The 12,160-nt window shown below is 53.2% G+C and overlaps 2 protein-coding genes across 2 annotated transcripts; one reads left to right on the top strand and one right to left on the bottom strand.

Annotated features, from left to right (window-relative positions):
* Window positions 1–5,151: 5,151 nt before the first annotated feature.
* LOC34622412 lies at window positions 5,152–7,293 on the top strand. The gene has a single exon (XM_026336082.1). It carries the CDS (start codon window positions 5,152–5,154, stop codon window positions 7,291–7,293), a length of 2,142 nt encoding a protein of 713 aa, XP_026191867.1.
* Window positions 7,294–8,240: 947 nt separating this feature from the next.
* LOC34622411 lies at window positions 8,241–9,404 on the bottom strand. The gene has a single exon (XM_026336081.1). It carries the CDS (start codon window positions 9,402–9,404, stop codon window positions 8,241–8,243), a length of 1,164 nt encoding a protein of 387 aa, XP_026191866.1.
* Window positions 9,405–12,160: the final 2,756 nt, after the last annotated feature.

Below are 12,160 nucleotides of genomic sequence, written 5' to 3'. Positions count from 1 at the left end.
GTAGAGGCGGCCCTCGCTCAGTGAGGATTCTTCTAGGAGAAAGAATGTGCCGAGAAGAGGCACTACCCTTGCCACGACGCAAGGTCCTTAGAAGCTGCCCCGTGTGCAACTCTCTAGGCAGTTCATTCACGAAAAAATGCACCCCCCTGACAAGCTACAGGCACCTCTAATGTAACTGTAATCGCGACGGGATGCTTCGGTTCTAGTAGACTTCACATGCCCGCTATGTCTTGCGAGTTGAGAACCTAATAACACATCCCAAGAAAAGGGCCGACTGACTCTGGACCCCAGATGCCAAAATGAAAATTAGCACGGTCTTGTGCAGCGGACTTGCTGTAATGAGACATGTGGCGTCCTATGAGATGGCCCCTAGTGCATGTTGCAGACATAGCTCTTAAGTTCAGGCTACCAACAAGTGTGGCGCTGAATGAGACTCTCTAGAATGTTGATCGCCTGGGTCGCTGGAAGGGCATCGACATGCGTATATAAATAGGCTGGCGAAGACGCTGCGATTCCCTGACAGTATACTTAATGCGGCTAGCTTGGCTTGTTCATGCCAAAGAACCACCCCACACACTTCGTGGCCGGAGCACGGCAGCCATCTAATTTGCCAACGGGGTCGCTTGTGACTACAGACTTTCCTTTGAGCCTTCTGCGCATATTTATCAAGCAGCTCCTGTCACTTCCGGGTTGAGAGGAAAGGGAAGACTCCGATCAAGCTATCAGGCCGTAGTAACAGAAATATGCTATGTAATAGCAGCCCCTTCCAATATGGGAGACTCACAACCGCAGAATGCTTGCCTTTCAGGCACCCATGATTTCCACGCCGCTGGGGTCTCCTCTCTCGGCGCTTTGAGTGCACATCCCCATCAGAGGCTCCACAGACATTTTCTCGACAGGAGACAGACTATCAAGGGCGTGATGTGCATTGAAAGAGCCCTGAGGAAGGCGTGAAAGGGCACGGCAAGAGACTCTTGGTAGTTTACACTGCCTCTGGCATTTCTTCGTCTTCTGTGGCTGCGTCCACACACGTGTGTGTGCAATGCATGGTTCACCAGGAACTCTGCAGGAGACGCATGGCTGCTCCTCCATCTCTTCGACTCCTTTTCGTACAAGGCTCCCATCCCATCCCGACAACTGTGCTACCTGCTCCTCAGAAAAGGACCTCTGCGGGAGAAAATCTTCACTCACTTGGCGTAGGCGCTGCAGAGGAGGGAGCTGGCTTCACTTTCTCCTACGAGGTCGCAGCTAGTAGGGATAAGCATAGAAGTTGTTTGAAGCATGTACACGTAGAGTCTGCTCCGGTGCACTGTTCTTGCCACAATGAAGGGCCATTCTAAAAAGGCTAAGCCTTTTATCTGTTTCGCTTCAAGAACCTGTTTTCTGTAGCGGCCGGGAAGGCTAATCACGAAAGGATAGAGGATGGCATTGCGAGATGTTTTTTTTGAAGATCCCGGAAGACCTCAATCTCTCTCATTTCCTGCCTGACTAAGCAGAGAAGATCCATAAAAACGAGGCAAAGGTGCCCGTATCTTCCCCCTGGACAATATAAATTGTTATGATGAACCATAATGTATTTGTGTGCACCGCAGATGGCTAATGCTCACTGTGTATGTAAGACGTAGTCAGCATTGCAAGGAAGATCTATCACCGAAAGAAAAACATCAACATGGGCGACACTAATCGATTTCCCACAGCAGTGGACTGTCCAGTGTCCCACAGAAGAGCCATATAAGTATACAAATCTTAAACCGACAGACGCTACGTGCAAAGCCCTCAAAGAATACGGTAGCAGTCGGATTATGCCTTCGTATGTTATTTGCTCTGTTGTACCCCGAAAATCGTGCTCGCTGTACGCTTTACTTGCTAATTGTGTCGCTTTAATACGGTACCCCCGTGTCTGCCGCAAGAATGTACCCTTAATATCGATGTACGAAGCGCAAGACGTGGATTTTGAGAAACTTCATTCGCAAACAAGGAATAAATCGGATAAGTACAGCACATAGATTACGCCTCTCTCTGCTATGTAGCCACTCTTTACTATCGTTCTCTCCGATATTTGTGTCGTGCTATTCCATATAAGAGCAGCTACCATTTCGTGGGATAAATGCTCCTGGTTCTCTATATATCCTTCCCAGCCCTGCTCAAGGCGTCATCTGACAACTCGCACGTAGGACTTTGAAGGATACCTCACCAATACATAAAGAACTTTCCCCACCACTGCAATTCTGCATCGAATAAAATAATCCAGCGGAAGATTTTGCTAGATGCTGGAGAAGTGCCCGTTTTGCTGAAAGGGGGGATGGAAGCTGCATACTCCGTGACGCCTCCGAAGTGTCACATATTCGTGTCCCAGCTCATGCTGCTACCTCTTATGCTCCATTTGCACGCATGCTAGTACTTATGTTGTGCTACACTTCGACATCGATATAAGAGGAGCGTTGATCCATGCCGTAGGTTCATGGATATGCCCTCTGCAATCGAATTCGCGAAAAAAATTGCCACGTGCACATACACATACACAATTTGCTACCATCAAAGAGAGCTACACACATTTGCACAATCCCCATCCCATCCGTTAACTCCTTCTAAGCAAGCAGAATAGAGTCATGGCAGGAGGGCTTCACAGAAAAAGGAGCATCAACGTGCTATTGAGATGCACGGCGCCTTTCATATCTTCAGATTTTGTGTTGCATTAGAACCTCGGCTCAGGGGAATCAAGCAGTTTGAATTTAGACTCACCACTGGCCATTTCCAATTCTTTTAAAATGAAATAGCAAAGGCTCTTTTGCTGCTAGCGCCGTGAGAATGCCCTACAAACCTTACAGAGACCCACATGCCGGACACATGCAGCAGTTGGCCATACGCCTCCACGTGCAGAGCCCTATATTGAAACTCCAGGAGAATTCGAAAGGCAAAGTCAGCTATAGTAATGGACAGGAGGCTGCATCAAGCACACGGCAACTTCATGTTAGTTGGCTGTATGCCTGTGTCTGTACATCGAATACCCTGCGTGCGTGCTCCCTCTTGACTAATGCAGTCTCCTTCTCTGGCCTATTTGGGTTTCAAGGTATGCTTTCAAGCCTTCCGTCTGCCTGCATATTTCTCAGTCCCGAGTTCTATCCTCGCCCCTCCCTGCGCCCCACTGCGTACTCCCTCCATGTCATATCCGGGCATTTCTCGCTTCATATATCTTGATAATCTCTCTACAGCATTATGGCGATCCTCTTGTGGATTCCATGCAGAAACTCGTAGCCCCAATCTAATTTCATAACTTGAATGGAGTCTAACAGCTCTGTGCCCACAAGAGCTCCCTCCACCCACGCCTTGCTGTCAACTCGTACTGGTCCGGCCTGGGGAAGAGAATTTATAGCTAGGTTTTGCGCTACTGCAACCTTAATGCATTCTGCGCATTCGCATCCATTTGCACAACTCATTCTACGTGCAGCAGACTAAGCTACTTTTACACACTTTCTGCTGGACTAGTTGTACTTATTGAAAACTCGCAATGCATTGAATTACTCTCTTGACTGTTCGTATATCTCATTTACTTCAGGACACTTTTCGGTCGATGCAACATATTTAGGACGCCTTTTTGTCTGCCTGGGCGCTGGAGGTTATGTTTAGCTAGTTGTGAATGCTTGGAGCGCTAAGAGGGGTCAGCAGCATGCCTTTAAGCCGGCCCTCTTTCCTCATCGTGGGAACTCGCAGCGGTGCGGGCAGGGAAAGGCAAAACCTCTTTAGATAAATACTCAACGAGTTTTGATAAAGATTGCTTACAGTCTGGAATGAAGTGTCTCCACACAGCTTGGGTGTAGCTTAACAGTGGGCAGGATCACTCTCTTCCCCGCTCAAAACTGTCAGTAGGTGCAGTCGGAGGTCACGCTTCCCAACAAAAGTTGTAACGTTCTATTTAAGTTCGTCGACGGGCAGATTTTTAGCACACAGTAATTTGAGCTTAACGTATATTTTTGATGGCTTCTCAAAGAAGCTCTCACCTTCCCCTGCCTGCTTGCCTCAGAGTACCGACATGAGGGGAGAAGGCCAGCTAGAGTGGCGTAGCTGCATCCTCTAAGCCCTCGAGCAGCCACAGCCAGTTGCACACACCCTTGCGTCTTCGTGTACTGAGGTTCCAGCACTCTGCAATAGAGAAGGTATACGAACAAACAGACCATCCAATCAGTTTCTGCTCGTTCTCAACTAAATGGAACTAGTCTACTAGAAAGTGTCAAGGTGCAGCTTGGCCTACTAGAGTTACACACAGAGTGTTTATTCTTTTACGTGGAGTCCATCCTGTTCTGCAGCATCTAGATCATAGAAGCTGCCATGCAAGGCAGTCATCCGCTAACAACATGTTTGTTCAGTAGAACTACAATGTCGGAAATCATCGTGCCACTAGAGAGATTCTGTATGGGCATCAATTAGTTTGACTAGAAAGTGAATGACGCCAAAAAATGAAATATACCCGGGAAATGGCACCCTGACTTCCACTCCTGCATATTTCATGATGGCCCTTCCGGTTTCGCCCAGGCCCTCCAAGACATCGAATGCTTAGCAGCAGCTGCAGAAGAACCTCAGAAGAAGTGAGCAGCGAAGGCCTGCACATGCGTTTATGGCTTTCCTCGTTCTAGTAGAGCGTTGTCTTAAGGAGCATAAAGGAAAGAGAATACCGAATAAGGCATCGCATTTCCCCTTTTGGATGACTCCTTAGCGTTGGTGTGGGACGTGCTGACGGGCTACAAGAGGGCCCAAAGCTTCGCGCTCCAGGCCTGGCGGTGCGTGCATGCGATCCGTGTGAACTCTTGCACTGGTTTTGGATGATTGGCTGTCTGCCTCTTTCTTCATTATTTTGTTAAACATCTTCTTCGCAGGTCCTGTGACCTCGTTTGGAGCCTGACAGACGGATGGATTTCCTCTCCCCAGGTTCCCAGGCTGCTGCATTTTGAGACTGTATAGCCTTAACCGGGAAACGGGCGCACTCCGTCCCCTTATTGGTCCCCCTCCAAACGGTTTCTTCTCGCATTATTAGCCATTTCTGAGTGCTCCAATTGCCCTTTCCCAATCACGCATTTCTTTCCTCTCCCTCTCTCTACCTCGCGCAGCTCCTGGCTGCCCTTCAAACGCGCGCTGGGTTTCCTTTCTCCCCACAGAATGCCAGTAGACGATGAGCAGGATGACTTGGCAGCTCTCGAGGCCTCTCCCCCCGTATCTCCTCAAAACCAGGAGGGCGAGCCGGAGGGCCCTGGACGGGCGCAGTCCTCCGCAGGGGGAGGAGCAGAGGGTCCTGCGGCAGTGGCTGCAGCACAGGGGAGAGCGCGCATGCAGCAGCAACGAGGCGACTGGTACGCCGCGCAGCAGAGGGCTAGGGCAGTGCCTGCAGTGGCTGTCACGCCCCTATTCGTCTCCGGGGGTGCCCTGCACTCGACCAGCACAAAAAACAAGGAAGTCCTCTTGCCCCCTACGCTTACTGGTGCTTCTCCCGGAAACAAGACGGGCCTGTGGAATGAGGCTGTCAGCTCTGCTCAGACGAAGGGTAAGGGAGCCTCAGGTTCTCCGGCGATCCCTCCAACTGCTGCAGGCGCTCTGAGTACACCAGGGGCCTCGCAAGACACCGCTGGCCAAGGCGCTCCATCGAGCTCAGAGTCAGCTGACGATGCCGCCTTCTTCCCCCCCACAGCTCGTATATGCTCCCGTCCTGTCACGGAGTTTTCGCACTTGGCGGTGCAAAAGGATGGCGTCACTTTGTCGGTCCTGTGTTTGCCTTGGCTCTACCAGAAGCTGCACAAGGAGGTCCTCCTGCTGGGGAGGGGCGACAGTGCTGATATCCATACCGATCATCCCAGCTGCTCAAGGGCCCACTGCGAACTTCGGCGCGTCAGGCTCCCTGACGGGCAATGTTCGTACACCCTAGAGGATCTGAACAGCGCTCACGGGACGCTCGTGAATGGTGGCAAAGTGGCCCCAAGGAAGCCAACCGTCCTAGACGACGACGACGAGATACAAGTGGGGTTCTCGCAGAGGCTGTACACGTTCAAGAAGGGAGACGACCGACTGGGGTTGCAAAGAGACGAGGAGCGCGGAGCTTCCCTCGCTGCAGCCAGGCCGATTGGGGGAGGCGCAGGAACGCCGCATCAGCCCCCCTCCCCGTCCTTAGACGAAGACAACGGAGAGGCCCCCAAGTCATCCTTTCTCCAGAAGCACCTTGAGCGAAGAGCCAAGATGGGGAATGCCTTCAGAGGCAGAGGGGGAGGCCCCTACGGCGGAGACCGCCATCGCTGGCATAGGGAGACGCCAGAGGCAGGGGAAGACGGCAGTCCCGCGGGGCCTGGGGGCCCCCGTAACAGAGGGGGGGGGCCCCCACGCCAGGACTCTAACTGGCAGCCTGGCGGGGGGGCAGGCTCTCCGGAGTGTCTGTACTACGGCAACGCGGACAGAGACGGCGGTGGAGGCCCTTGGCGAGAGCGAGGCGGCTCGCAGCGCTATCACCACCACGCATCCGGAGATGATGGCTATTCGAGAGGCCCCTCCTGTGGAGCCCCCACGGGCGGTAATACCACGCCTCTCGGGGGCCCCTGGGGGCGCTCCCCGCAGGGTCGCTATGGGGGAGAGGCCCCTCGTGACAGTAGTCTCAGCGTCTATTCCCCCGAGTCTGCATCAAGTGGTGGTGCTCCGTACTCTCCTCAAGCTCCACCCTCCGTAAGCCCCTACCTGGTGAATCCCGAGTTTGGGGGGGGCGGGGGAGGGTCGCCTCACAACGCGGGAAGGACGGCCTATGGGGAGACTCCCTTTTATGGGGGCCCTTCCCCCATGGCGAGTGGAGCCGCCTCTAGGGACATGTCTCACGCTGCTGCGCCTGCTGTTCCTGCGGAGGAAACCGCGGCGGGCGCTGCATGCAATTTCGCCAAGGCGGACCGGGTGTACGTACACCACATCTTGTTGAAGTTTGCGGGGGCCCTGGGGTTCGCGGGGGCCGCGGAGGTGGCGACGTTGAGGGACGGCAAGACACCTATGCAGCGCACACGTGAGCAAGCACGCGAGTACTTGACACATACCCGGCAGCTGCTGGTGGAGGCCCCCCAGCAGTTCGGAGACTTCGCAGCAGAGCTTTCGGACTGCCCCTCCTTCGCGCGTAAGGGCGAAGTGGGTTGGCTCAGGTGTAACGGCCTTCTGGAAACAGGCGAGCTCCTCTTTCCTCCGCTGATGGCGGCGGGGGCCTTAGCTCTGGAAGTTGGTCAACTGTCTCCTGTCCTTGAGAGCCATATGGGCTTCCACCTCTTCTTTAGAACGGCATGATCTGCGTCCGTGATCAAGAGCATCTTTTATCAGGAAATGCCTGTACGGCGCCTCGTTGGGGGTGCTTTCTTCGCCCTTGCACCACCACCACGAGGATTCTTCAGGGGGCGGCAATAAAGTGCACAAGAATGAGCCAATGGGCAGCAGAATTTGCGTAAAGAGAGAGAGAGAAAAAAAAGACAAAGAAAGAAAGAAGAGCGAGAGCGAGAGAGAGATGGAAAGAGCGAGCGACTAAGCGCGCAACTAGGAGGGACCTCCGGGTTTTTGAAGGGTGTGGAATTGGCAGCTAAGGCTATACCACGCTGCCGTTAAGGGAGGAAGGCAGGCCGCGGCTCTTCTTTCGCTCCCCCATGTGCCGTTGTGAGGAGCCGCCCGACTCTACTCCCTTGTGCATTGAGATGTGTAGTTACTGTGGCTCCCCCGAGAGGATGAGCGTACTCACCAAAGCTGTGCTGTGAACGTTTGCGAGACTACTAACTTTGTTATAAGTCGTAGAGGGAATTTTACGGACCTTGTTCACCTATTTTTTAATCCGTATCAGAGGTGTATACTATACGAAGCGCGAGTTTCCTATGTGCATGCTACCGGGGCGCGTGCGCATTCGTACTGCATCCTGTCGGCACTCGCTCCAAGTGAGGTGGTAGATGTTGGAAATCAAGTCCCTATTAAGCCGCACAACCCTGCGCTTTTTCTGATAGCTTGGCCGAAACGGCCTTGTTTAGTGGCTGATGCAGGGGCCCTGTAATTCAAAAGCCCCGTAAAGCCACGCCGCCCCCTGAGGCCCCAGTGCCGGAGCCAACGAATGGGGGGAAAAGCGATGCTTCGAGGCTCAGTATCTGCCGAATCTGTGCACATGGCTTTGTCCTGAGACTCCCATAAAGGAGATTGTACCCGTCAGAAAGCCTCATTCCTCGGCGGACGTGGCGTGTAGCCGTGTGCACGAGCAACTACGTTTGGCCTCCCTCTGGGAATTCGCTGCTCAGCATGAGGGGCCTCTCGGCCTGTTGCTGTAGGGGCCCCATCTGCTGATGGATATGGGATATGATTGGCGTGGATTTGCTGTGATGGTGGTGGCAACTTCTTGCTATTAGAACGTGAAGTTTGGCCCTTTGCTGGCCCTGAGCTACACGCACCTGCAGGGCCCCCACGAGTGTCTCTACAGAGCGCGCTACTAAGGCTGCTTCCTCAGGGGGTGCAGCAACTGCCGCAGCTGCGCCCACCTCGAGGGCCCTATCCAGCAACTCCTGAACCCCAACTCGCGACAATTGTTTCTGCCCAGCCCAGCGGGGGCCCTTTCCCCTTGTCAAGAGACACCCGTCGCTTGCCGTGCGCCGCAAAAACTGAAAAAACTCAACTGAGGCACTGAACTCTGCGGCCGCTGCTGCCGCTGCTGCTGACTGGGCTGCTGCCTTTGCTGCTGCTTCAGCAGCGACGCCATTCAGCTCGCGAGCCACGGGGCCCCGAAGCCACCAACTGCCGCCTTCCCCGCTGCTCCCTCTATCCTTCTCTGCTGGAGCAACTTCTGCATCAGCAACAGAGACTGCGGAGGCAGCGCCAGCATTGCCCCACACCGTAAGACGTGGGGGGAGGCTCTGTCTCCGCCGTCTCCTGCCTGAGGCACCCAACCCCAAGCGAGAGCTTTGCCATCTATACGGCGTCTGCAAGGGTGCAGCAGACAAGGGGAAGGGGGCGCAACAGCGACGGGAGAGGGCATCCTGTTGCTGCTCCCGTTGAAGCATCTGCGAACGGGCAGCTATAAGGGCCCCCCGACGCCATTCCCCTGCCCGTATCTGCAGCTGCTGCAGCAAACTCTGCTGTTGCTGCAGCTGCTCCTGTTGTTGCTGCAGCTGCTCCTGCTGCCGTTTCAGCTCATGCTCCGCCTCAAAGATTCGCCCGCAGGAAGATGCAGCCCGCAGCAGAGGCGGCAAAGCGTGTTGCTCTGAGAGGGAAGAGCTGCGCAAAAAACGAGAGAGAACGTTGCTACTGCCGTTGTTGCTGCTCCGGTTGGAGCTCTCGCTTCGCCTCCAGGCTGCTAGGCTCTGCTGCGCCTCGACACGATTCTTTAGTTCCTTCATCTTTTGCTCTCTCTGCCGGTGATAAAACGCGTCCATGAAGCCCATTCCAGAGCCACCACTCCCCACGCCACCACCACTGCTGCGCCGCAGCTTGCTAATTGCTCCAAGGGCCTTCGCATCAGATGCTCCGCATGACGACGCACATCGAGAATACCCTAAGGCTTGCGCTTCGCTTTGCTGGGAAGAAGCTGGAGCCATGGGTGCCCCTTCGCGTTTATCCTCAGATAGACCACACGGAGCCGCACAGGGGGTCCTTGGGAACGCCTCTGCCGTTGTCTCTGCAGCAGAAGGGTGGAAGACGACAGGCACAAGGCTGTCCTCTGGGGACGAAGGCGGAGTAGTACAGGGGGCAGTTGCATTGGTGGAAGACTCGCTGCCCATCCTGCTGTTGCTCACCAAGGGGCCGTCCCCCAGGGCGGTGCATTGCCAGGACCTGGAATCCGAGAGGCTGCGATCGCCCATGCTTAGGAGGTTCGCGTAAAACGGACGGCTTACTAAAGCCCCTGAGGAGCCTACCAGGGGATCCCCCTCAGCTAGCCTCAAAAAAGTGATGTGCCTCTACTGGGGAACCCCTAGCGTAGGCAACAGGGGCATCTTGGCCCTCCAAACAGCACAGAAGCCCCTCTCTGCCTTCTATTCCAGTGCTTCTGTCTTTGGGATTAACCCTGGGCAGGGCCTGCTCCACTAGAATGAACCCCTTTTACGCTGCTTCCAGTCACTTGAGGTGCACTGAAACGCTCAGTTGACGCCGGAAAGTTTCTCCTAGAGGTAATTTTCGCGCCACAAGTCAAGCTCGGACGCGATAACTCGAGAGAAGTAGGCAAATGAATCCAGCTACGCGCCTGGACAATCCAACTTGGGTTGCTGCTGTGTTAGCAAAGGTCGCATCGCCACATTCATTCATAGACAGGGGGAACCGTCATTCCGCCCTGATGAAACTTTTCTGCAAATTGGAAAGTCTAAAATGGCTGTATAGAGTGCATATCGAAGGAAAAGGACGACAAATAGCCGATAACTCCTAGTAAGCCCCCGAGTACCTTTCGGGCCCCACGTTTTATGTGGCGGCGACCAATGGGCAGCTGTACCGCCCGGCGCATTTTCCCCAGCAAGGCGGTTATCACAGGTTGCTCTATTCAATATAGCTTCAATATTTTAGCTTTAATTTTGTTTACCACTTAGATAGGGGGTATGCGGGGGTGGCCAGGAGCAAAGACGAAGCAATCGAGCTCTTCGTCGCACGCAGGATTCCTCATGAAACATTCCATCCCAAGCAAGAGGATTTACGACCTCCTGTGCACAAAAAGGAGTTTACAGAGGTACATAAAAGTATCAGGTGCAATCTGGTCTTGATCAACGGATGCTAAGCCATCAAGGGCCCATCAGAGGCACAGCCTCCGAACTGTACGACCGCAGGATTCTACGCACGAGTACCTCTCTAAAACAAGCAATATAGCGCGAGACATATCCTGGGCTTGTATTTGATGCATTTGTAGATATTTCATTCTCCAGGCTGGCTCTCATATCTGCTGGATGGTCTTGCAAGCACACAAACGTCCGATCTGTACTCTTTCAGGTCTGCCTTCATGAATGCATCAATTAACTCCTCCTAAGTATCTTAGTATATAGCTGATACTCGTTTACGGACTTTTAAATGCCTATGATATGAAGGTAGTCAAGCGATAGAAAGCCTTACACAAAGGGGTCAAGCTACACCTCGACAGTCCCTGCTCAGCAAATTGCAACGTTCCTCCTCATACCTCCGCAAAGGGACGCATGCGCCAAAAGTACAGTCGTAACTTTAAAAGAAGCTACTGGGTGTCTCCTACGAAGGTCCGCCTTCTTTTCAGCTCTTGAACCGACACAAAACCGACATGTGGTAAGGACAGCTAACAATTACGCCCTTTGTAGTACCCTCTGAGTACTAGGGGCATTCGGACATGCACGGCGGGCCTATGTGCACTGTAGCGTAGCACAGATCGGTATTGTAGGGGATGGTCATGCTTGGTGCTGTTGTTGGCAATGCTAGTGTAGAGAGCAAAGATGCACCAAACACTTTCTACTACACTACTCTAATTTAAGAATTTGTGAAGAAATGACTTATTCGGTTCGCCTTCAGTATATATGTAACTATTCCAGAATAATATTGTTCTGATACAAGAAAATGCAATGATGTGTGCAAGTTGGTGAATATGTTCGGAGTGCTTAGAGGGTGCAGCTGTGCGCACCGTTGGAATCCCTCTCCCCTTTTGTCGGGAACTCTGCGGGGGACTGGCAAGGGAATGCAGGAGTTTCTAAAGCAACACTCAATGACTCTCCATTAAGTTTGTATTGAGACTGGACTCCAGGAATTCCAAACGGAGACGTTAGATGGAACGATTAGGTGCGATAGCACCGCATGGTTCGATCCAGCTGCCTCCCGCTCACCTCGTAGCTGTGGATGCGATGGGATGTCAGTTTTTCCTATAACAGATGCGTTGGTTTGATTACCTTATTAGGTAGCTAGTAAGTCTGAATTTTATTAGCTGCAGGATAGGAGGCAAAATCCCTGCGGAGGAAGTTGCTGGTGGCAAAAAGATTTCTGCAGTGACTGAAACCGGCGTGCCAGCAAGTGTGAACGCAGTGTGCTCCAAAGCTGGCGAAAGGCATGACTTGAAGCCCATAAGACGTCTATGGCTGTGCCGATGAGATTATGCCACCAGAGAAGTACGAGGGCCGTAAAAATGGCAAGTATTCGAAAACTTCAGCAGCCTGCTGGTCATCAACTCGCTTTGCAATCCCTAAATGAAGATTGA

Source organism: Cyclospora cayetanensis, unplaced genomic scaffold (assembly GCF_002999335.1).
Source record: "Cyclospora cayetanensis isolate NF1_C8 unplaced genomic scaffold, CcayRef3 CcayRef3_contig_92, whole genome shotgun sequence".
In the NCBI taxonomy this organism is placed as follows: Eukaryota; Apicomplexa; class Conoidasida; order Eucoccidiorida; family Eimeriidae; genus Cyclospora; species Cyclospora cayetanensis.
Note: the sequence above shows the minus strand (reverse complement) of the source record. Positions and strands in the feature narration are given on the sequence as shown.